This window comes from Barbus barbus (assembly GCF_936440315.1).
Source record: "Barbus barbus genome assembly, chromosome: 18".
In the NCBI taxonomy this organism is placed as follows: domain Eukaryota; kingdom Metazoa; phylum Chordata; class Actinopteri; order Cypriniformes; family Cyprinidae; genus Barbus; species Barbus barbus.
This window is the reverse complement of record NC_136746.1, coordinates 15,479,781-15,506,987: the sequence shown is the minus strand read 5'-3', so window position 1 is coordinate 15,506,987 and position 27,207 is coordinate 15,479,781. Positions and strand designations below refer to the sequence as shown.

Genomic DNA, 27,207 nt, shown 5'->3' with positions numbered 1-27,207 from the left:
TCAAATCCTCACCAACAAAAAGAGCAGACCGCTTTCACACAACAGTGGTTCATGTGTCTTTCATTTTATATCTTAAACCTGGGTGACAGTTTAAGTTTATGTTAAAGCAGACAGCAAATTAATAACAGGAAAAAACTGACTATTTCTATTGAACACATATATACACATATCTCTGAATGTGGCTTAGTAGAAACTAGACGGCTGTAATATTTCAAAATAATATGTTCAAAGCTGCTTGTTGATTACACACACTATACAGTATTGTCATGTCATTTTTAATGACAACTAAAAGGACATATTATTTTTAAGGGTTTGAATAAAATATCCATGGCAAAAAAATCTAATTAATATCTTATTATTGTTAATAAATGTTATATTTATCTATTTAATATTTACATGTATCAAAAATTCCTCATAAACCATTTCCCCCCCAATATTATAAATGGATTAGGGTTTTTTTTTAAACCCAATTGCACTTCATATTCAAAACAGGTTAGCTTTGTGTAGCTATAAGAATTCATTATGGCACTTCAGTAAAATTTTTAACTTGACTATAGTATTTCATTATTTATAAACTTGATTGTTTGATATTACTGTAATATAACTCTTATGCTGTTATGTTAATCACACAAGTGTAATATGATTCAGAAAGATATTGAATCTTTGAAATGATTCTTACCAAAGGAAAATGTGAATAAGTAACAAGATACAGTTTTCAGATTTAGATCACTCTCTCTATGTGTAATACATAAAATATAGAAACAAGGTACACCTGTACATAATCATATACACTTTTATATGCACTTATATATATTTCAACAAACATACCAGCACATTCTGGAATTCTACACTCTAAAAAAAATGGTTCTATATAGCACTAAAAGTGTTTCTTTGGCTCGTAATCATAGGGGAACCACTTTTGGTGCTGTATAGCACCAAATCTTGGTGCTTCAGTGGTTCTTCAGCAGTTCTTCACTGGTTCTTTGGCATGACTGAGGGGCTATATAGCACTGCTACCATATACAGAACCTGTTAAGCTCCTGCATGGTTCTTCAGCGGTTCTTTGGGGTAATTAAGGTACTATATAGCACCACTGCCGTACAAAGAACCTGTTAAGCCCCTTTAAAGGTTCTTTACGAGCCAAAGAACCACTGTTGGTGCTGTTTAGCACCATTTTTGTTGAAGAAATACAATGCAATATGGCACCTCTTATAGTTCTATATAGCACCATTTGACAAAGGTGCTGTATAGCACCTTTAAAGATATGGTGCTATATAGCACCAAAAGTGGTTCCCCTATGATTACGAGCCAAGAACCACTTTTAGTGCTATATAGCACCTTTTTTTTTGAGAGTGTAGGTAAAAATCCAGAGGTTGAGGATTGGCAAGGTTAGATTTTGAAAGATATACAATATGTTCCTAGTGAACTGCTCATTTCTCAGTCCTATTTCCTCCACCTGCCTTCCCCAGACCCAATTACTCACAGAAATATGTCCACGTTTTCCATGTCTCCCGTAATACAGAGGCTCTCCAGCAGAACTCAATTCACATCGGTAATGACCAATCTGCCACAGCGCTGCACATATAGGGCTTTTACATTAGGCAAAAGCTCAGAGGGAATCAAATCCATGAGATATTGCTTTTTTCATTCGGTTGGAGTTTGACGTTCACTTGGCTGAGAATTCGCAAAAATAACCTTGTGCACACCTGGGTACAAAAAGTCTGCAATGTGTGGGTGTTGTTCTACAAATCAGCAAAAGCTTCCATTATTAATCATCATCATCATTATCATCACCATCATCAATAATTATAATACTGGTAACGGTAGTCAGATACTGATAGTGATAGTCAAGCTCATCATCTCACAGACAACAGTCAATCAAGTGAGCAGATGCTTTTCTTTTTGCACCACATGGCTTTTCTTTACAGTATGTCAGCATGTAGACTAACATCTTATGGCATTCAATCTGTCAGAATGGATTTTATCTTCACTAATTCATTCAACCTTTGGTAAATAGAAAGGCCATTCCTTGTCCATTTCCCTCAGTGAATTTGATTTAAGGATTCATAAACCATTTTTTCTGTCAAGCCTTCTATTTTGTGAGTGCGTATATGTGTTTGTGTGGGTGTGTAAGCAAGACTTTCAATAATGAAGAGCTTTTAGACACAAACTCAACTCAAAGTGTTTCTACCTCAGTAGTTCTTCAAACAATACTAAAATACATACAGTACACACTTCAAAAAAATTAATTGTCATTAAAAACACATAATCTTGACTTACGTAGTCATCATATGATTTGTGCTTGGCCTGCAGTAGCGGTGCTCTGTATCCAGGGGTCCCTGTAGTTCCTCTGGCCCGGGTTGCAGGCACTCCCCTGGCTAGTGTGGGTGTTGGGGCGGAGGTGCGTGTTCCCACAGTTCCTCTGGGTGCTGCTGCTCCTCGTCCTGGTGGAGGGGGTGGAGCTGCTCCCCCTCGACCTCTAAAGACATAAAGTAAGAGAAAATATATGATATAGTATATAATAGAAATATATATATTTTTTCTATTTTATTTTGTTTTTATGAAAATATACATATTATATTTTATTGTATTATTTTATATATTTATTAAGATTTTTGGTGCAATATGTTTTTTCTGTTTTATTAATTTTTTTGTATTTAATATTCAAATGAAATACAAAAAATATTGATGAACTAACTTTACAATAATGACAGCAATTTCATTTAGTTTATTTAAAAAAACAAACTTCAAAATAGGTTGGGTCTGACTTTGTGTAGTTTTTAGCTTAATATAGAAAAATTTTGATTCATCCCCATTTCATGATGTATCCCCATTTCTATATAGACACATACTTGATGCAGTGGCAGCTCTATACAAAATTAGTGCAGCACAACTCCAGTGTTTACAGATAAAAAAAATTTGCATTTTGTGTGAAGTCATTTGCTGCAGTGCTATAATAGTGGGTTGCTGTTAGCTGGTGTTTTCATCACCGACAGCCTATTAAAGCCCTGTGAACCATAATGCCAGTGATTCAATAAGGTGAGACAGCAGAGTTTTCAAAGATATTGCAATATTCACTGCCTCAGCTCTTTTCTTTCATAGCACTGCTCAGGTTACACACTGTAACAGTGGCAGTGAGGCATGGCATCAAAAATCAGTCTGTAGAGCACATTGTTTCATTCGGTGCGAAGAGATGGCTTTATTTCGCTCCCCTGTGCTGCTATTGTGGAATCAAGGGGTGAAGTTGTCCATTTCTGGAGTAATTTTCATCCTGATTACTGTTGCAGCATGGCAGTTGGCAACACTGGTGAATGGCAGATGTTTGGGTCTGTCCAGTTCTACATTTCGTCCATCCAAATCCAAAGATCCTACAGAGACTAATGGCCTCATCAGTGTTGTTTTTGCCATGCTGATTTGTGGTGATGACTTCTCATGGCACATCAAGGCGAAGAGGCGCTTTATAGCTTTATCCACCAGGAACGGTAAACAGAAAGATCATATTTTCAATCTATTATTACTACCTGAGGTAATGTAAGCTGTCGTTGTTTTGGGAGAATCCTAGAGGGATCTTCAGAGGCTCAAGCAAGCCAGAACAAGTGCAGTGTGAAATGTATGAAATAAACATTAAAGATGGTGTAAAAAATGTATGACGGTATATTTAAGTTATGCTTTTGATGAGAACAATTAAAGCTTCACCTGCTAACCTGATTAATAACACTGAGCCTCAGGGCACTTTCATGATCCAACAGTGCGCAGATGTTTGGGAGTGAAAATCGGGCCTCTGTTAGAGTTGTTAACAGTTAGAGTTAAAGAGTAAACTTGGATGACTTCAGTTTCATCAGAAATGCAGAATAAGATTATTTTATTGTTAAATGATATTTATTATTTTAGATCTGATTTGTACTTAATTTATTAACAAGCACAATCATATCACTATGTTAGTTAAAGGAATAGTTCACCCAAAACTTATTTTCTCATATCATTCCAAATTGCATGCTGATATTTTTGCTGGTATTTTGTCCTTTCCTGACTAGTATCTGCTTCATTAGCTTTAAACGTCTACCCTGTTAAAGTCTACCTTGTTACCTGAGCCTGAGCTTTTCTGATAGACAGACATTTTCTCCTTCTGATAAGACTAAAAATAATTGATTTTTTTTTCACTTTTTTTTTTCCTTCAACAAACCTGATCAGTTCAAAATCCAAGAAACTAACAGAAAGGGAGAATATACACAAAATATTCAAAAACCTCATGCTTTGTGTTCCACGGAAGAAAAAAGTCATATGGGTTTGGAATGACAGGTGAATAAATGATGGCATACTTGGGTGAGCTATTCCTTTAAGGTTTCTGTGATTGTTCAGAGGGGTGGTGAGGTGAAGCTACTGTACCGGGTGGAGGCTGTGGAGGTCAGGCGTAAGCCTCGTCCTCGTGCGGTTCTTCCTCGGCTTGGGTCATCTGAGCCATTTAAGTAGGAGAGCTCACGAAGTTGCTCCTGCCTGATCTCATCATTGTAATCCTGTGGAAAGGAAAAACAGCAAACCAGACATAAAAATACATTTCTACACGAATGTGAATGTGTTTTATGTGCATCTCATCTGACATGATTTTACAAAAAACTGATCCAGTTGGATGTACATCTTGCAGAAGCCAGTGTCAAAGCAACTGAGTTTTAAATGCATTGCCAGACCACCAGAACGTTAACAGGGAATGTTAAATATACTGCCAGGAAGTTTTGCTGACTTAAAAAAAAAACAAGGATAAAAAAAAAAAGAAATCTGTTTTAGCTTGTTTTTCAGATGTGGAGGACAAGAAACATTTTTGCATACATACTGACAAAAAGGCGCCATATGACACGCACTCCAAAATATGGTGTTGAAGGAGGGAACGTGATGCACACATATCTTTCCTTCAAAGTAAGAGAAATGATAGAGGCAGGAGAAAAATAGAGCGCTGGCTTATTAACTTTGTTTGACATCAGCTATCAGTGCATTGTTGTGAAAGAATAATTCCAGTTTCTGCATTTATAAAGTCCCTCTCTCATTTGATTGAACATGACAGGGCCCTGAATCACAAGGACGATTACAGAGTGGATAGCGCTTATTTTATTATCATGTCACTGCCACAGGCAGATAAACGGAGCCTCATTTCCACCAGCCACTTATTTCCCTTCCTGTTTGGCACAACAGCTGGGTACAGGCAAATATCAGACATGGCAGCTAGAAGAGAGTGGCCTTTCTACAGAGATATGCTCAACAATCAATAAAGATGTATTGCTGAGATTTAGAGATGCTTTTGTGCCCACTAAATGGACTCAGGCTGGTCCATTGTTAAATAAAATCTAAATATACCAACTACAGTGTTTAACTGCCAAAGCTCATATATGACAAAAAAAAAAATATTTATATTTTTTTGAATGAAGTCTCTTATGCTTGTCAAGGGTGATTTTATTTTTATCAAAGAATGCTGTAATATTGTGAAACACTATTACAATTTAAAATAAAACTTAATATATTTTTTGAAATGTAATTTATTCCTGTGATGGCAAAGCTGAAATTTCAGCAGGCATTACTCCAGTCTTAAGTATCACATGATCCTTCAGAAATTATTATTATTAATGTTAAAAACAGGTTTGCTGCTTAATATGTTTGTGGTTCAAAACAATAGCATTTATTTGAAATAAAAATTTCAATGTCTTTGCTGTCACTTTTTGATTAAGTTTATTCATCTTTGATGAATAAAAGTATTAATTTTTTATACCCTAACCCAAACCATAGTGCAATTACTAAAACTGTACATAAATACCCATCCACTACAGTGCAAATCGGTGAAACTTTTGGAAAAAGGACAAATGAGGGGTGATTATTACACAGTTCTCTGAAGATATTCTTAGTAAAGGCAGTGACAATCACCAAAGAAATCTAAAACCTAGAGGTAGGAATTTTGATCATTTATATAACACGTTGAAAGGTGGGAGGTGTGTTAGGTTCTTGGATCAGCGCTAGCTAGGTTTTCACTGTTGCCAGGGCAGACCATGTTTTAGCCTAAACAACCTGACTGCATTCCTTGCCTTTGAGAAATGAGGATAACACATAGAAATGTATTTTATACTGATCAGATGTAATGAGCATTCTGATGGACTCATTATGTAGTGTCTCGAGGTAAAGCTAATTATGTTCCAAATCAGATTTAATAACAGCGGTAATGCATTGATTCAGGATATAAACATGGAGTCTTAGAAACACCAGGCCAAATTGTGTCTAGCTAGCCAGTCAGGCTGAAAAATAAATAAATAAAATCAAAAATTCTTGCTTTTTTTAGTCTCCGCATGAGTCTGTACATCTTCTCTGTATTAATGGTATAAATTAGACTCCTGCAAAATCTAGCCAGTTTCCTTCTTAATGAGACTACAGTCAAGTAGATGTACAGTACTGCCGCTGAGGAGAGCCCACTCACTCCTACTAAAGATGCTGCGTTTTGCATGAATCACTCTTTTCCTTTGGCAGTGTGTGAGGTTGTATAATCGTAATGCATTAAACTGATTAAATATGATAGTAAAGACATTTTATAATGTTACAAAAGATTTCTATTTCTATTTAAGTGTTACATCAAAGAATCCTGAAAAACAGTACACTGTAAAAAGTGATGTTGACTTAACTTAAAAAAAATTGAGGAAACCCGCTGCCTTAAAAAAAAATTTAATTATTATTTACTTAATAATTTTAAGGCAATGGGTTTCCTCAATTTTTTTTAAGTTAAGTCAACGTATCACTTTTTACAGTGTATCATGGCTTCCAAAAAAATATTAAGCAGGACAACTGTTTTAATAATAAGATTCAAGAACAAATCAGCATATTGAAATGATTTCTGAAGGATCATTTGACACTGAAGAATGGAGTAACGATTCAACTATGACAGATTTATTTCAAAAATATTAAAAATATCTTAAAATATTTTGGTAGTGTATGTGTTTTTTGGCCATTATTTGGAAGCCGAGTCTCCCTCCATTTGCTAACAGCGTCCACTCTTCTGGGAAAGTTTTGCAGTAGCCGTTGAAACATGAACACTGGGATTTTCTCTCATTCGGATACAAGGGCATCACTAAGGACAGGTAATGATGATGAGTCAGGCGGTCTGGCTCTCTGTGTTCCAATTCATCTCAAAGGTGTTCAAAAGGAGTTGAGCTTGATGGAGGCCAGTCAGGTTCTTCCACACTAGACTCGGTAAAACATTTCTTAATAGACTTTTCTTTGTGCAATGTGGCATTGTGATGTGTGATGCTGGAACAGAAAATGGCTTCCCGAAACTATTGCAAGAAAGAAGCACACAATACACTGGAATGTCATGTGTGCTGTAGCATTAAAGTTTGTTTTCACTGGAATTAAGGGGCCTAGCAAAAGCCTTTAATTAGAAGGGGGCCATAATGTCATGTATCCATAAAACAAATGCTATGACATATTCAAATGGCTGCCTATTAACATTTCAAAGTGCACCATCTCGAGATGGCAGCACACTCCTTTAATCCTGACAGGAATCAAGCCTTCTGACAAAGATAAATGAGTAGACCACTATAAACAAATTCAAAGACGGAAAGACATTAGCTCCAAACCCTAATGAGCTGCCTCACTGCCTACATAGGAAGCCGCTTTTATGGCAGTATTCTAACAGGAATGAATACACACATTGCTGTCTAAGAATTTGGCTTAAAAGAAGGCATCGTAATTATGTCAGGAGCTGGAACATGTCATGTGACATTTTACAGATATAGATTAGAAACAGAGCTATTGAGACTGAAAACTCATCAGCTTGGTATTCCGCAGTGGGCATAAAGATAAAACATGGAACAACACTGACAGCAGTACATATGCATGATATGACCAGACCAGTGCTGGATGATGCAAAGATGTGGCCCAAGAGGCTAAGAGCCTGCCTAAAGCCCAGTACAGGAGAGGTGAATGTAGGGAATCTCTCCTAGAACGCTTCCTCCCTGAGGCCAACAACTCATACTGCTACATTAATATTTACAGTCTGGAATATACAGAGATATTCATTTGACACATTAATTACCTTTGAAAGCTCCAGGACCCATTTTTTTCTAACGTTACAAGTAAGCTAGTGTATGTGCATTACTGTTCAAAGGTTTGAGGTTGATAAAACTTGATAAAAGTCTCACCAAGGATGCATTTTTGGATCAAAAATACAGTCCAAACAGTAATATGGTGAAATATTGTTGCTATTTAAAATATCTGTTTTATATTTTAATATTTTTCATGTAATTTATTGCTGAAGATTTTCAGCAGCCAATACTCCAGTCTTCAGTGTCTCCAGAAATCATTCTGATATACTGATTTGGTGCTCAAAATTAATTAAATAAATCTTTTTATTACTACTACTATTAAATAGTTGTGCTGCTTATTTATTTATTTGTATAGATTGAACACATTAATTTGAAATCTCTTTAAAAGTAAAATTATTATTTAAATTTTTTACTGACTTCTGAACTGTACTATACAATTAGTTGTGCTCAAAAGTTTACATAGGCTACCCCTTGCAGAATATGCAAAATGTCCATAATTGAAACAAAATAAGAGGGATCATAAAAATTGCATGCTATTTTTTTTATTTAGTACTGTCCTGAATAAGCTAATTCACATAACAGATGTTTACATATACTCCACAAGACAACATAATAACTGAATTTATAAAAAATGACCCCATTCAAAAGTTTACGTACCCTTGAATCTTAATGCTATGTGTAATTTCTTGGATGATCCACAACTGTTTTCATATTTTGTGATAATTGTTCGTGAGTCCCTCGTTGGTCTTGATCAGTTCAACTGCCTGCTGTTCTTCAGAAAAATCCTCCAGCTCCTGCACATTCTTTGGTTTTCCAGCATCTTCTGCATATTTGAACCCTTTCCAACAGTGACAGTTGAACTGCTTAGAACAAACAAGGGACTCATGAACAACTATCACAAAATATAAAAACAGTTGTGGATCATCCAAGAAATGACACATAGTATTAAGATTCAAGGGTATGTAAACTTTTGAATGGGGTCATTTTTATAAACTGAGTTATTATTTTGTCTTGTGGAGTATATGTAAACATGTGAAATAGCTTTTCCAGGACAGTACTAAATAAAAAATAACATGCAATTTTCATGATCCCTCTTATTTTGTTTCAATTATTAACATTTTGCAAGGGTTATGCAAACTTATGACCACAACTGTATAGTCAAAAAAGCAGAAGAACTTAAGCTAAACTTTTTAAAAGAAAATTCAGAATCATAACGTAGGGTGAAATTAATGTGGATTTGCAAAATACATTATCAGAAACTAGCAGCATTCTCTCGGTTTCTAGCCAATTCCAGAATATTAAACATCCAATTTTGTAAGGCAGATCTCTAATGTATATATTTAATCATATGCATAACTCCATAATCTCTTTTTTTCCTACGCAATAAACATGAACAAATTTATGTATGCAGAAGAGCACTAGAGTTCAGTATAGGTTGGTGCACTCATCTCATCTTGGCTTCCAGCTCACCATCCCTCTCAAGGAATCCAAGTGTATGAACTTACTGGAACAAGGAATTTCTTAATCTCCTCCAGGGCATGGCTCATGCGGGAATAGGCTTCTCCAGGTGGTGCGAAAACTTCAATTAAAACATGAAGATCGTTGCTCAAATGGGCATATTTTGCCTCTCCACTTTTCCTCAGTTCTTCCTCCTAGAGATGGAAAAATATAAAATCAGGACTTCTGTGTGAAGAATTAATCATATCATTAATGAATTAAATAAATAGTACTTTTTTCCACCACCCCCAAACCACATTATGCATATTTTGAACTGAGAGTGAACCGGAAAGGCATTAAAGGTATAGTTCATCTAAAAATGAATTCTGTCATCATTTTCTCACCCTCACGTGGGACATTTTTCAAATGATCTTTTTGTCCCACATAGAAAGGAAAGTCATACAGGTACGACATGAAGGTGACAGAATAATCATTTTTAGGTAAACTATCCCTTTAAGAAAGAAGCTCTTTTTGAGGTGATGTTCTTTGAATATATTTTGACAAAATGTCACAAAGATGTTTTTTTTTTAGCTCACATTTAATAATAATTATCATAATGGCATAGGAAAATTGTGAACAATGGTACCTATCAACACCCTTATTCTGTAACACAGATAATGGGTACGTGGATACTGCAAATCATTATGCTTAAATATGACCGAGGGCTTTTTGTCAGAAATAAATTGACACTGTCACCTTTCTGATTAAATACTGCCATCGGAAGAGCAGGAAAGGGTGATATTTCACAGAAGTATTCAGTATCTCAATTCTCTCTGATTGCTGAAGGTGTTATGTGGCTCTTCAAATAACTTAAAACTTCACAAAGCTTGTAATTACGGTAGCCAACATTTCTGTTTAATGTTGATTGCCATTCGGCTGTAGCTTCTTCTTAAAGACAGGAGGCCTTTGATGTAGGGGCCATTCACAGATGTCTGATCACTGACGCGGGCCCTTGTAGCCCCTTCAGCTTTAATAAACACTTACTGATGCCATCTCTCTATCAAGTCAAAGTGACCCAAGCACTTTTTCCATCTTGCTTTGCATGAACAAAAGGTCAGGACACACTTAAGCTTTCACAACGTTTTTGAGAGGCGTAATCATATTTTGTGGGGCTCCGTATACAGGAGCTGACGAATTGTGAAGATGAGATAATTTTGCAAGCAGACAAATATATGCGTGTAGGTGTGGACGCTGTGGGTGTCTCCGGATTGACTTAAAAACGGACAGACAAAAGGGGAAGTAGGAGATGGTGAAAAGTCTGCCGCCTCATTTAAAGTCCTCTGGAAAACCGTTCGTCAGATGACATTTGTTCTGTTTCAAGTCTGAAAGCTTTAACTTTCCTTTCATGTCAATCCATGTAGAAAATGTTCTGTTGTTTCAAAAGGTAGGCCTGTCTCCCAGGATGCATTTCAAAAGGCACTCAAGTAAATCTAAGCACAGCAGAATCCTCTTCAAATGTGACAAAATGAAGGGTTCCTCAAATTTATTCCCGGTAAAGTACAAATAGTGAATCTGACACTTATAAGCCTGACAGTTATCCAGCGCCCCTATGGAGTTAAAGAGCTCAGATTTGAAACATTCGAACAAAAGCTTATAAAGCTAAATAAAATCTATTCCTGAAACTCATGGAAACTGCACTATGGGTCATAATAAACTGCATTTATTTTCCTTCCATAAAAATTAAGGATATGAGTTAAATATGTCTGCTGTCTATCCCCAGATTAAGATTTGCGCTACACAAATTGTCATTTTGCCATTGTGGTGAATGTAATATCCTGAAATGCCATTTTTTTTGATTCAGTCAATTTGCTGCCCTCAGACACAAGCTGTTCATTTACTTGCCTAGGGCATCATTCTAAATGCAATATTCTTTGCTTTGCTGATTCTTGGATGTAGAGAGTCTGTTATATGAAGACCTCAGCAGGACTTTCAGATACTGCACGGTAGTCTATAAAGATGCACGGCAGACTCTTAATTTCATATGTATAACAAACCTGTACCAGCTCAAGGTGACTCTTTATAATGGAATATGTTTGCATTAATGATTGCCTTTGGGATTTAAAACAATCCAACAGGCTCTTGTTTGAGTTCTGCCATAAATTTAAATAGATTTCAGACCACGGTTCATCTGCATTGTTAAAACAGTGTGAAATTCTGGTGAATGGTGTGTTTATAAAACTATAAAAAAAGAACCTTGCAGAAACTCCCCGCATGGCTATTCAGAATCAGACAATGCATATTCCTATCTCATTTGGACAACTTTTTAGCATGTAACAATGTAAGATGATAAAACAATAACAAGACAAGGTCCTCTTTGGTTCTGTGAAATGATTGCAACGAAGGCAGATTTCAGTCAAAAAAATAAACAGTACATAATATGTTAAATTAAAGTCTGAGGGGGAATTCATTAAGAAAGGATTATAGCCCTAAAAGCATCTTTTATTTGCATGCTATCTGCATTGCTTGAGGACACAATTCACTTAAGAAATTATGTAAATCAGGTAATGGTAAAATTGGGGATGTGTGCATGACGTGATCTGCACAGTGCTGTTTGCACATTGCTGATATATAAATGGATGCAAGGGTACATACAGTATACACAAACAGTATAGTATGTGGCATGTAAAAGGCGATATGAAAATAAATCTAGTAAAAAAAAATTCCAGTGGATACAACAGGTTCATAAATTATTCTGAAATCTTACGGTTTCTGATATTGCATATGAAAAAATATATATATATTTCATAGATCAACAAGTCTTATTTCAGTAATAACATCACATTGATCAATCCATAGGCAGATCCTGTGCATTCGCTTCATTTATATAGAAAGGAGGTGTTTGCGCTAAAAAGAATGTTTAAATATTCAAAAGCACAGTGCTAAACAGCGCACATGCCTGTAGCACCTGGCTAAAATAGATTGCAGGTGGAATGTGAACAAGACACTTTTGCACTGTGCACTACATTTCATTGCTCTAACACATTCAGAACACTCTTCAGAGACCAAATGAGGACAAACAGCTTTTGTGTAAATAATTCATACTACTCAGGTAACTGTAAATGCATTGCTGATTGCACAAACAAAAGTTTCTGTTGACTTTGTGGAAATCTTATGATAACAACGTTTAATTTTCAACATGGTGTTATTGAAAAAAAGGATTGTTTCAGCTCTAAAATGTAATTGGTTAAACAAAATTCAGGAGTGTTGTAAATATGCACACATCAACTGAATGCTATTCATATGCCAAGTCTCCATGCTTTATTTGTGCCTAACAACACCCCTTAACAGTGGTAAAATCGCTTTAGAACACAGCCTCGCTTCGCTTATTGCTTCATTCCATTTCATACACTACATGAAAGAAAACTAATATTTGCTTGATATTTTCATTCAATGGAGATACATTCGATAATATTAGATTAAAATGAACATTTTATTGAGCTGGGGAAATCAGGATGGCCTATTATGAGGTGACAGGAGCAGCAAACCGAGAAATATTACATTTGTAACGATTCTCTGGCTAGGTAAATGACCAGCATGTCTCTTAGGGAAGCTGTTTGGCTGAATCACAAAATGCCATTTCTAAACATTGCACTCACCACAACTCAATCCAAAGCACTTGTTTAAATCAGATCCACTGAGAAAGATCCATACTGCGAATAGTCTCAACAGCTCCTTTACAACCTAGAGATTTGTCTGTTAGGTTGCCAGGCTTTACTTTCAGAATGTGAGTCAGTGCTATCTATTTGTGATATCGTTTGTGAAATATATATTTCTTTTTTCTAGAATTTATACAACATCAGTAAATGCTAAAAACAGCAGTTCTTCCTCTATCTAGGAGCATATAGTGCAGGTAATGATCTTCAGTCTCAGCGTCATCTCACACTTTGCTCTGTCAGCCACTGCTGATGCTTGTTAGACTCACAGAAATGAAAGGTTCACAGGATTTAAGGGATAAAGTACTCTGCTCTGGAATAAATGTAGTGTGCATAACATGTACAAGCTTATGGAAGCCAATTTCCTCCACATAAGAAAAAAATCATGGTTTGGTAAATCATAATTATGATATAAAAGTAAAAATTATGAGATAAGTCATAATTTTAAATAAAAACATAGAAATTATGACTTACTAAATCATAATTATGAGATAAAAAGTTGTAATAGGTAAAAAGTTGAAATTGGTATAAAAACCCTTGTGAAAAAAGTGTGCTTAACTGCAGTAAAAGTGTACTTTTTGTTTATTTCAATTATTAAAAGTATACCTTTTAAAAAGTGCACTTGCAGATAATATAATATATTTTAAATTAAATGCCACTTAAGTGTACTTAAAGAGAGTACACTTTAATGACAATAGGTCTTAACATACTTAAGTGCACTTCTTAAAAATGCACTTTATAATAATGTCTAATTAAGTATTGCTTAAACATACATTTTACATAATTATGATTTTATTGTGTTTTAAATAAGTACACTTATTTTGATATATTTATCAATATACTAAAACACATGTAAAATAATTTATTTTAATTTCAACTTAAGTGTGTTCTTCAAAATTACATTTGTTAATGTATTTTAAGAGTATTTAGTCTATAATATATATTACGTTCATTAATGCACTTGAATGTATTTTTCTTCTAAACTTAAATATACTTTCTTATACAGTATACTCCAATAAAACCTATTGTTGAAATTTTCATCACCAGCTCTTGCACTATGAACTCTATGAAGTTTAATTTTCTACATAATATTTGACATATAGTGTCATTTAAGAGAGTAAGTATTTGTATGTAATAGTGCTGTACTTTACATCTGTGTACAGCAGGGGTGGGCAATTCATTTTCCCAAGGGGCCACATGAGAAACTTGGGCGGTTGCTGAGGCCCGGACCAGTACCAATACTCAAGTGCCCAATATATTTTATATCTCTTTATATAAAAAAACAGTAAATGGAACATTACAATCATACAATGAAAATGTGGAGCACACAATTATACCACTAGCTAATGAACATTCTCAAACAATGTTTTGAAAATGTTCTTCTTTTTTTTTTTTTTTTTTTTTTCAAAAACTACCATCACAAATTTGAACAAAAAATCTAGTATTTCAAAGATTATGGACGTGACATTCGCAGTCAAAACCTGAAACATACATTCTCATACAATGTATTCATTAGTGAAGTGAAGTGACCCATACTTGGAATTTGTGCTCTACATTTAACCCATCCAACGTGTACACACACAGCAGTGAACACACACACAGCAGTGAACACACACACAGCAGTGGGCAGCCATTTACACTGCGGTGCCCGGGGAGCAGTTGGGGGTTCGGTGCCTTGCTCAAGGGCACCTCAGTCGTGGTATTGAGGGTGGAGAGAGCGCTGGACATTCACTCCCCCCACCTACAATCCCTGCCGGCCCGAGACTCGAACCCGCAACCTTTGGATTTCGAGTCCAACTCTCTAACCATTAGGCCACGACTTCCCATTAGGCTACAAATAGCTATATTGAACCATCTCTTTATATTTTTCTAAGCCACTGAAAATAGTGTCCAGACATCAGTAAAATATCATTCTATAAATGATGAGGAAAATGGGATAGGCTAAGGCTACACATGCATTAAAAAAGACCCGGGTTTTTGGGAGACAACGTATTTTGTAGACTTTCTGTGATTTACAATGCACAGCCCAGAAGCAACAATATCTGCCAGATGGAAAGAGTTGGCTATTCACAACATAAAATATGGCCTACATAGGCTATTTTTTTAATTAAATAAATTAGGTTTTGTTTTTCAGAGGAAAAATCAATGTTACAGACATCTCTGAAACAGTTCTGAAAGCAGAATTTATCCGACAATGGAAATGCGTAGCTAAAATGCTCTAAAAATGTTAACAGAGACGTCTAGTAATAGGGCTGCCCCCAACAACTTAACTAGTTGTTCAAGTTATTAACTAATTGCGAGTTTATATTAAAGCTAATTATCCAATGAGCTTCAATATTCCGTGCTCAAGCACACGTATAAAGTTTGCCACCAAGCACAGGCAAAAGTCACCTAATGATACTGAATTTTTGGGGAAAAAATCCAATATTTTAATTATTTATTAATTGTCTCTCATCTCCAGAGTACTGGATGCGCCTTTAGAGAGAAATGCAACCTTCATACAGATTACAATAATCAGGAAATATTTGTTTTTGAATTGGTTCGTTTAAAAGTAGACATATTCAACTTTCTATAGATATAATCTATTTCAAATGTCTGTGAAGCAGCCGTACGCTGAGTTTTGGTTCTTTTTTCTGACATGCTCCAGCTTCAGAGATGGCAGAAAGCGCGTCCTGCTTTCATTATTTTACAAAAGCAACGTTTTGTTGAGTTTATGAGTTTACAGGAATAAAATAAGTTTCAAACTGATTTTAAGTTGCTTCATTATCAGGAAACAAAGCTGTTGCCTTGAAATAAAAGCAGTGCAGATGTATTGCGTACACCTAATTATACCTATTTGCGATTGACTTTTAATTCACGAATTACCTGCGGGCCGGTCAAGGATAGCCAGAGGGCCGGATGCGGTCTGGGGGCCGTACAATGCCCAGGTCTGGTGTACAGAATACTTTCAAATATCATTATGTTGTTCTCACACATTTAATTGCATTAATTGCAAGCAAAGTATCTCTTTTGTTTTATGCGCATGCGCCAAAAATATTATGTCATGATTGCGCGCTACTTCATCACTACTTCAGGTGCTACTTCAGTTTGAAAAATGCACTGTACGCCATGTTCCTGTAATCGCGACGTGTGAAGGAGCTTCGCTGATCAAAGGAGAACAGAGGAGCGGCACGTTTGGATGATTACCGATGAGACTTTATGCACTGCAGATAATGAATCAAGTAAGTATATCTTGATATAAGCTTTCTTTATTCTTAATTTAGTCTTACCATTCCTGTCATTCACACCCTGCAGTTCCTGCTATATGGACTTGGGATGTGAATTAATCGTGTCCTATAATTTATTTATGAATGCATTCTGATATCGGAATGTTATCGTGTGCGTGGACCAAGATATTTGGCTGCTGAAAATACAATATTTTATTTTTAACTAAACAATTTAAAATTCAATTTAACGCTAAACAAAATTCAAAGATCCGATCTTGTAATATTTAATGTATATAATCGATATTATAACCACCAGTAGTATACAATATATCAGCCACCTAGAAATAATGTTGTTTATTTTTGCATTTGAAGAGCGAGATGTTCCATTACTGGTTGTGTTTGTAATATGTGAAATTTTTGTACTTATCTGGAGTTATTCATTTTGCAGGATCAGCGCAGATTTGTTACTTACTGGACTTACTGGAAGAAAGTCAGTTCACCCTGATAACACATTATTACCAGCTAAAGGTGCTATATTAAGTCACTATCCTTATGGATATTAAATGCTTTGAATCTTTTCCATGTGCAAATAATATATTCCCACCTGTGCATTTACATGCATCCTCCTCTAATCATCATGCATATACAGGTAACAAATCAAAGGAAGAGGACAGCAGCTTTGCTGTGTCAGTCATGGTAAATACAGGAACATTCTTCATGAAGATGTGCGAGAGAAACTTGCAAGGCAACATGAGGGGGACAAAAATTAAGGTACCTTTCTTCATTTTCATAGATTTTGGGATATTTATCTATATTTGGGTAATTGTTAAAGTTAGGTTTCATTCCCTGTAAAGCAGGAATAAAACCATTTGTAAAAATGTTATCTATTTTTAAAGCCCAGTGTCAGTGAAGATGCTGTGATCAGGAAATCTGAAGGAACATCTCCAGGCATTCTTCTACGATGTTGCCCTGATGATTGAGGTAATTACCTCTTAGGTGATGCATATGTGGTCAAAAGTTTACATACATCTTGCAGAACAAACTGCTTCATCAGAGCAGAAATTGCTAATTTTTAATGATTCTACTCTCTTACTACTTAAATTATTAAATTATACTGCAAGGTGTACATAAACTTTGGACTGCAACTGTGTATTGCTTTCACTCGACTGAACCATTTATAATGACTGGATATGTTTTATAACAATTGTTCTTCTTTTTTTTTCCTCAAGGTATTTTTTTTCTGACTTTCCTGCCTCTTTGGAACATTTCCGTTCACAGAGACTGTGGAGAGATGGTGTGTAGCTTTTCCCAGCAATTCATTTGAAGTTCTTTTTTTTTTTCTTTTTTTTTTATCAATTAATTTAGTCAAACTTGCATTCACTAATGCTGGAGTAAGATTTTAGAAGAAAACTTTTTAAGTTTTTAAAACTTGTTTAATGATGGTGCTAGTAAGGGTTTGAGAATTTATGGCCTGGTTTCACAGACAGGGCTTAGACCAAACCAAGATTAGGCCATAGTTCAATTAGGACATTTAAGTCATTTTCATTAACATTCATTAAAAAAAACATTACTGGTGTGCATCTTGAGACAAAACAAAGGCACTGATATTTTTAACGATCAGTCAGTGCAAGTTTCTTTCAGTTGAAACAGCTCAGAATTACATTTTAGTCAGGGGCTGGTCTTAAGCCTTGTCTGTGAAACCGGGGGTACCATTAACACAGTTTTGTAATGTTTTACAATAAGATCTCATTTGTTATACATGGAATTATAATTTTCTTGATTTTTTTTGTATTAAGTGTGTGTGTTTGTGTGTTAGTAATCCTATACATTATGGAGACCAAATGACTCCACAAGGATAGTAATACCAGTAAATTTTGACCTTGTGGACATTTTTAGGTCCCCAATGAGGAAATAGTATGTTTTCTATGATGGCGAGATTAGGTACTTTTGTAAGTAAGTGATTTTGCATTGTTCTCCAGACTCTTACTAATAAGTGAGTTAAAGTGTTGCAACTGTATTTGTTTTAGAGATTGTTTTGTCAATAAATATAGAGGGTTTTCCATTTTGTGTTTGTGTTGATTGTAACTAAGAGATTTTTTTTTTTTAATAAAATTCTAAATTGCCTATATTAAATTTCAAATTCATTGCCAGAGATATATGACATTTAAGTACATTGAAATTACATTTAGGTATATTTTAGTTCACATTAATTGCTTATTCAGAAGTACAAATTTACCATATTTCAAAGTCCATATAAAATATACTAAAGTCCCACTTAAGTGGTTAAAAAATATCACTCAAAAGTTAAACTAATTGTACTTAATGTCATTTTAAACTGTAATATATTTGAAATCAATTACAAATAACATGCATTTAGGTGGTCAAAAATATTACATTTAACTGACATTAAAGTATATTTTAGTTAACATTAATTGCTGGTCAGTACGTTATTAGTACACTTCAAACATATTTTAAAGACAATAGAAGCAATTATGAAAGTACACATAAAGATGTACTAAAAAGTCCCACTTAAGTGGTTTAAAAAAAGTACTCAAAAGTTCAACTTATTGCATTTAATATCACTTTAAATTGTGATACATTTGAAGTTAATTACAAATACAATGTATTTAAGCGTCGAAAATAACATATTTAATTTGCACTTATGTCTGTTCTTTTAAAGTATATTATTTCTGCAATAAGTACACTTTATAAAAGTATGCTTAAGTGCATTTCTTTTTCACAAGGGACGCCATAATTGACAAAAGATTACAGCATGACTTGTCATTTCAGTCTTTTAATTTTTAGTACCCAATATTTCAACATAATTATAACAAAGTTTTTTAAATTACGAATATTAAGTCATATTATGACAAAAATGTTGAAATAATGAGATAAAAGGTCATAATAGTGAAATGAAAAGTCTACATTTTATGACTTTTTAATCTCATAATTATAACTTAGTATGTCATAATGCCCCTTTAACTTATAAATTACTTTCTATTTCATAATTCTGACTCTATATGTCATATCAAAACACATTTTTTTATTTCATGGCAGAAACAGACTTCCATAGAATTATTATACTATTATACTTTCTCATTGACAAAAATCAACATATGGTTTAATACAGGTCTAATCAAATGCAGGTAGTCTGTTTTTGTCATGAGCAGTCAGTTTAGATATTAATATCTGAAAATATGCTGGTACAGTTGTGGCATTTATGGTTACAGGCAAATCAATGTCAATCACAATAATAATGCTCAAAGTATTTATGGAATATATTAAATTTATACAGTACACAGGAGGATAAAGAAAGAAGTTGTTGCCAGTCATCCTACCTTGCCTTTATCCCTCATTGAACCCTTGCCGAGGATGGACATCTTTGCTCCCGTTTCCTCTTGTAATCTTTTCATGGAATTGCCCCTGGGCCCCAGCAGTTTCCCAACAAAATTAAACTGTAATAGAGGAGAGAAAAGGCAATACGGTTGGTCTCTCACACTGCCTGCTTCCTAGACAGTTGCCTCAGTTACCTCACAGTCAATAAAACACATTCAAAAGTAAGTTGGGTTTTCTCATCATGCACAAAAACTACAGCGAGAGAATGAAAAATTCTTTTTGGGTTCATAATTAAATCTGTGGCAGTCGTCGATAATTTTTAGGTTCAAGTTTTTCAGAAGCGATCAAAAAAGATGTGAGAGTCTACACCTGTTTCTGCAGGGCACTGAAGCCACTCATGTGTCTAATCGATGTTTGGGGTCAGTGGTTGGGCTCCGCTGCTTTCAGAGATATTATAACATGTACCAAATGCCGAAAGGGATCTTCAAAATGATCCAGAAGTCTATGCTTGAATGAGGCATAACATTATGAGTTCATTTCCAATGGGGATTCAAGTAATACTACCCAGATGATGAGCTATCCAGCAACTGCCTTGGGGCAGCAACTAAAATTTCAGTAACACAGCAGATCAGCGGTCATTGAGAACACTTGGCCTTCACTGTTTTTTTCACCCGCTCTCTCCGTTGGTTTACTCACATCTGTGCATCATACAACTGTATCTTCAAGGGATTTCTGAGTCTTACACATTGCAATCAGATTTGGGCTGCTGAGGGTTGTTTAATGCCCAAGATAAAAACAAATCTTAAATAGTCAATAAATGCTACCATTGTAAGAAAAAGTGCCCTTGTATAAAGTGGTGCATCAGATTCCCTTTATAACAGTGTCACTTCATCACTGTCTGCTCATATTCAGTGTTCATCACTTTCTCTGATGTATTGCCACAATCTCCTTAGCCAGCGGCCTCTGTAAATTCACTTTAGATGTAATATGTTTTTGAGAAACCTTTTTAAAAAAACATTTTGTATGGTTTTTACACAGGACAATAAAACAGAATAAGAAAGTGACATTTTGGATTCTGATAAGGCATCTAAACACACACTTTCACAATTTTTAAGTTGACACTTCTTAAAAACAGTGCTAATGGCAAAAGACAAAAAAAAAAGAAATCTTCTGTGTGAACTGTAAAACTAATTTTTGAACAAATTTTAATGTGCAAAACAGTAAAAAAAAAAAAAAAAAAGCAAAAAAAATTTACTCTTGAAGTTCACCCAAAAATGAAAATCTTCTCATTAATTATTTACCATCATGTTGTTCCAAGCTTGTAAGACCTTCATCTTCGGAACACAAATGAAAATACTTTTTTAATGAAATCTGAGAGCTTTCAGACCTTGCATAGACAGAAACACAACTAAAATGTTCAAGGCCCAGAAAGGTAACAAGGACATCGCTAATATAGTCCATGTGACATCAGTGGCTCAACCTTAATGTTAAGAAGCTACGAGAATAATATTTGTGCGCAAAGAAAACAAAAATAACAACTTTATTAAACAATTTCTTCTCTTCTGTGTCAGATGCATGTTCAGGAAAGTACAACGTGTGTGTGGTGCTGCTGATGTCCGTCTCTCTTAGTTCATCGTCTGTTTATTCTGGTTCAAATAAATAAGGCTGGGCAAAAAATCCCTCTCTGTCAAAATCTTTAGATTTTGTTTACGAAGACTGCTTGTAATCGCAATCGTGGAACTCTTGTGAATTCATGTCAAAAACTGACACAGAAGAGAAGAAATTGTTGACTTGAACACAAAAAGTATTCTCGTAGCTTCATAAAATTAAAGTTGAACCACTGGTGTCACAAGGACTATTTTAATGATGTCCTTACTGCCTTTCTGGACCTTAAACGAGTCAGTTGCGGTGCTGTCTATGCAGGATCAGAAAGCTCTCAAATTTCATAAAAAATATCTTAATTTGTGTTCTGAAGATGAACGAAGGTCTTATGGGTTTGGAACGACATGAGGGTGAGTAGATGACAGAATTTTCATTTTTGGGTGCGTTATCCCTTTAAGACTAAGAGGCTCAAATAAATAAATAAATAAATATTGGTTGTGTATAACTAGTCCCCTATTGTGACAATTCAACTATAACACAAATAAAGCATTGTGTGGAACACATTTGTACAGTCTGACGTTGCATAATTTTAGTGCTATGGCTGTTTACTATTTATATATTTATATCCCAGTGAGCCAGACATTACTCAGGGAAGTGAATTTGTCCTTCAAATGTTTGCAAAGGTTAGCTGATATGTGGCGGCCAGAATGAAACAGTTGGCAATAACACATGTTGACATATCCTGCCTAGCACATGGTTGGAAACTCCTCAACACATGCTCTTCCCAGTCAGGCTGTAGATGCAGCTGTAGGGAACTGTAGCTGATGAAACGCTGAAGAACCGTCACTGAATTTGGCCGGAGCCACAAAGCAAATGCAAACAGTTTCAGGTGAAAGGATGAGGTGTGGGTAGGGCAGTATATTTAGCAACAATGCAGCACTGCGCCAAAGTGGCATGACCAACTCTCTCGGAGCGAGTGAGCTGGAGGTGTGCCGTCTGCATCCCCTCTGATGGGGTGTGTATGACAGGAATACTCTGCAGCTGGCTGGGTGCCTCGGAGCAGATGGTTGCCTCAGCTACAGTGTGAAGATGCTCACTGGGCGGCTGTAGTGGAGTGGCCTGTTTTCATTAAGCTAATGAATGTCTGGAGCCACTCTCCTGCTCCACGGTGGGCAATTTAGGCTTTATTAGGGGGCACAGTTCAGTGCTGGATGAGGTTTGAAGCGATGCAAGCTGTCCCTCGCAGTCCCCGGCAGAGGCAGGCCGCAGAATGATGGGCATTATGCAGCACTGACAGGCTGAGGATGATAAACCTGACAACCGGAGGCTTAAGTGTCAAACCGCATTGGCTTATTATGAGAAAATGGGACTTCTAAGAAAGCGCGCATCGTGTGCTGTTGTGATGGAGACTAGATCACTAACTCACACTTCTGGAGCCTGGATCAGTGTGTACGCCTGAAAACACTGCCAAAATCCAGGAAAAGCATTCGCTGTAGTGTTTATTGATAACTAAAAAAGCTCGCATGGCTATTCAGTGTGCTGTCATGCAGAATCACTTATTTTTGGAGCCCACAGTGACTTCAGAGTGTGTGTGTGGCTGGCTGAACAAATGACTTTTCACACATGAGTCCCTTTGACAGGGACCTTCACCTGCACTCGGCGCTTTCTCGTGTGCATTACATTGATTTCTCTGTCAAAATCTTTTCAGAAGTCATTCAAGCCACTCAGACCACTAAGCTCTTGATCAGTTTCATATTGACACAATCACCAGAAACATTTTACTATCATCACATACTGACAGTCATCTTATTGGAGACATTTCTGTTGATTCGTCCAATATGCTATAACTAAACAATCTGGAGACTAAAAACATCTTTATCCATTGAGGGACATGCAAACATAACCATGTACTCTAACAAAATATTTATTTAGAATGTGAAGATGCTGCACAGCAAACTGTATAAATTAAAACATGGATAAAAAATATCTTAGTTGTATGATATTTATTAAACATTATTATTATTATTACTTTGAGAAATACATTTTTATATGCTTTTTTTTAAAAGTTAAACCAAACTTTTATTTTGGCAAATCTTTGCTATTCAGTGTGTATTTGACGGTAGTTTTTTCTCAAATGAAACAGTGTTAAGCTGGTGAAGTGACTCTTAGAGCAGCACTGGAGTTGAAGTTCATGTGTCCATGTTCTTATATATTGAGACAGCAGACACTAAAAACACTGAAGTGATTTCTGAAAGGTGAATATGAATTATTGAATTTTTAATTATGAAAATGTGTGTGAAATATATTGAATTGAAATATTCACAGCTTAAATGAACAACTATGTTAAATTTCAGGCCCTAAAAATGCAAGCCCTGGAAATACAAGACATTAAAATTCAAGCACTGTTAATTGCAATGCATCTCTTTTTTTCGATTTGTGGAATTCAGCATGCTTTATTTTTCAAAAAACTATTGTCATTATTCTGCTTCCATACAATGCTTAGTGCATAACTCTTAGTGCCAATGCATAACCAATGCATAACTCATAACTCATAGGTATCATAGACCTCCTTTTTTATCAGGAATTATATCTGTGAGATCATCAATTGTCTAATGTAATTCTTTGATGTGGAGTTTCAAAAATTTGGAACTTAAAAATGGGTCACAGACCAAATATGGTTGAGAATCCCTGCACTAAGACCAGCTTTACTTGTTAATTTAAACTTCCTCAGAAAGAGTCTTAAGAGTTTAACATCTGTCTCTAATGCATTGTGTACTTAATTCTGAATTTAATTTTGTGGTGCATTAAGAGTGCTGTTCTAGAGCACTTGTCTTCTGCTGTTCCATTCTCAACAGACCTGATGCAAGTCTTTGACTATTTCATTTTCATTCTGAAGGTGAATATTCTTATCTATCATGAAAGATCAATATACTAATCTATTTTTGGTGCATCTTATCACAGCATCAAAAAATTGGAACAGGAAATCTTGAAGGACACAGGCACAATTTCAGTCTGCTGCCAATTTACAATGACTGAATATGATCTACACATTAAGCTAAAGAGATATTAAGCACAAGACACATGCTAACTTGTGTTATTTACGGATTTGGGTTTCAGACTGTGCCAATTAAACCTGAAATTATAGACTCTGCAGAAATAGCTACAACAGCTACAGTCTGCATCTTATGCTGTATAAATGACTATGATGTCTAGGGCCAATAAACTTCTAAATATCCTCAAGGCTGTTTCAGCAAAAATGGCACAAAGCTCCTCAGGCTTCACAACAGAATGTGCTGCCAGCCAAAGTTGGCAAAGGGAACACTTAACATAACCATTAGTGCAGTTAGGCTGTTTGCCTCTGTTTGAGTTGGAGGTTGAAACATAGCACCCTTGCCATAAGCTGTGAAACCAGATAATATCTGCAGATGGGGTTAGATGTCTACTGCCAGTGCAGCCAGCTGTGCTGCTAGCGAGGCCTAGCACTGGCTGATAGCAGGATTATTGCTGGGCACTAGGACTGGGAGAGATGTAATAATGGCCAGGAGAAATGGCTTGGCCGCAGTCAATGGACATGGGCATTAGCAGAGAATGGTTTAAACAGTGGCAGCGCACTATGGTGTTAAATAGAGGCGAAGTCAAAGGGCCAGTGCTGGCTGTTAGTGGAGGCTAATGAGCAAGGAGAAAGAGGGAGAGCTTTGATACTGGCCAATATTCACCTTATATTATTAGCTTTAACATCAAAATAAGTCAAAGAACTTTCGGATAATGACTAATAAAAAGTATATTTGAATATTTACAATAAATACACTAACTATACTGTTCAAATATTTGGAGTTGTTACAATTTTGTGATGTGATTTTAATTAATGTGTTTTTTTTACATTTTTATTTATTTATTTAGAATTTTGAAAGAATTCTTATGCTTACCATGGTTGCATTTATTAAAATTCTTAAATATTATTACACTTTAAAATAACTGTTTTCTATTTTATATATTTTAAAATGTGATTTATGTTGATAAAATTTGTGCTGCTGAATATTTTTGTAGAAAATGTGATACATTTTTTCAGGATTCTTTTATGAAAAAAAACAGCAGTAATTTAGAATATAATTTTTTGTAACATTGTAAAAGTCCTTACTCTTATATTTGACCAATTGAGTGTGTCCTTTGCTGAAAAAAAAAAATGAATATTTTCTGACTTTATATATACCTGACTTTCTTTATAATATTATAAATTATGAGCAATACAGAATGACTTTAAAGTAAAATTGCAATGTTAAAGCCTTGAAACCTTTAACATCTCTCAGCATTGACATTAACAGACCTCTCTTAACATTAATAGATTTAATAATAATAATACTAAAATAATAATAAATATTACTTGTAAAAAAAATTTGCAAAATAATAATAATGCTATTGTTGCTGTTATATTAATATTTAAGCATACTTATTGTCAAAATGCGTGAAATGAGAAAAATAATATGCACATAAATAGAACACATAACAAGCACGTATGATATCAGACTAAAAACGCATGTTCCAATATTCTGAACGTTGTGTGCAGTGCAGCTCTAGAAAAGGTAACAGCCTGAGGAAAAGTTGATGATGGATCCCCTGCATTACAGAACCCATATTGAGCTCTGACACTCTGGGGCTGACAGCACAGATGCAGGGTAAACAAACAGCGCATCAAGACCATCTCAGAGTCAGGAGGCTGACAGGTTAAAAGACTGCTACCCATACAGATGAGAGGCATCCTCTCTCTTCCCCAGACTACATTTCCCATGTCACGTCGGTGTCTGCTCTTAAAACGAAATGCTGTCCTGGAAAGGTCAAAAAGCTGGAAAGGCACACATTTACAAGATTTCCAAGTGCAAAAATATTTGTTTGCTAAAGATTATGGTTGTAGCATCACAAATGAATGCCTTTCTGCAGGCTGCTTAGTGAGTGTGTTATCCCATGGGGTGCTGGTCATTTGAAACATACTGGGATAAGCCTTATAAACCGATTAGGAAAGAAGCCATATTCCCATAAGCTCAGTGTTTCTTTCCATGACTTTCCGTCTCTCCAAATCTTGAACCAACAACTGTGCACCACAAGAAAACCACATTATCTGAGCTCATGTTTGCAATTATATAAATAACCTTCCTCAAAACAAATAAAAGGTGCCTCAGCAGGCTTTTAATTCATTAAGAAGATGCAACTTCCTCGCTATTGTTGATTTCTTTTTTTTTCCTACTGTGTACTGTTTGATTCTGAATCTGTTCAGCAGCTTATCTATGTTAAACACCTTTGACAAGGTTGGTCGGCCTTTGGGACTAGGGAATTCTTTAACAAGACAACAATTGGATTATCTTTGTGTGCACCGCTTGCCTACACCTCCATGTAAAGGTCATATAACTGGAGACAGATAAGCCACAATCTATGGGGACAACAAGCACCGGCGTTACTATTCAACGGATTAGTTGTGTTTTCAGAACTATAAAGGCAAACCTTGTGGTGGATCTGTTTGCGTCTTTTCTTATTGCTGGTTTTAATGAAAGGTTTAGGTAAAGCTGGGTGTTTACAACTACAAGAAATTCTGAATGCTATACTACAATGGTTTTATGAATATCTTCAAGATTTCTTGGCATAACACAAATTAAATTCTTGTTGTCTAATGCTTAAAAAATATGTTCCCATGCTTTCATTTCTTGCATGCCTGACTTTATTTACAACACTTTAAATGAGAGGCAATTTAGCAATTACAATAATGTATCATGATTAAAATGCAGTGGTTGGCTCTAATTGTAAGTGTATTTCTAGGTGTAGAAATTAGGACAAAAGTATTGTAATTATTTC

At 35.4% G+C, this 27,207-nt stretch overlaps 1 protein-coding gene across 1 annotated transcript in view; it reads right to left on the bottom strand.

Moving 5' to 3' along the window:
* LOC306884096 (KH domain-containing, RNA-binding, signal transduction-associated protein 2) overlaps positions 1 to 27,207 on the bottom strand; it is a 55,487-nt gene that overhangs the window by 9,007 nt on the left and 19,273 nt on the right. Inside the window, exons 3-6 of the mRNA XM_079439758.1 lie at positions 19,767 to 19,883; positions 9,578 to 9,724; positions 4,387 to 4,514; positions 2,281 to 2,479 (exon numbers count right to left, since the gene is read on the bottom strand). Coding sequence (XP_079295884.1) covers positions 2,281 to 2,479; positions 4,387 to 4,514; positions 9,578 to 9,724; positions 19,767 to 19,883 — 591 coding nt within the window. The remainder of the gene's footprint in view (positions 1 to 2,280; positions 2,480 to 4,386; positions 4,515 to 9,577; positions 9,725 to 19,766; positions 19,884 to 27,207) is intronic.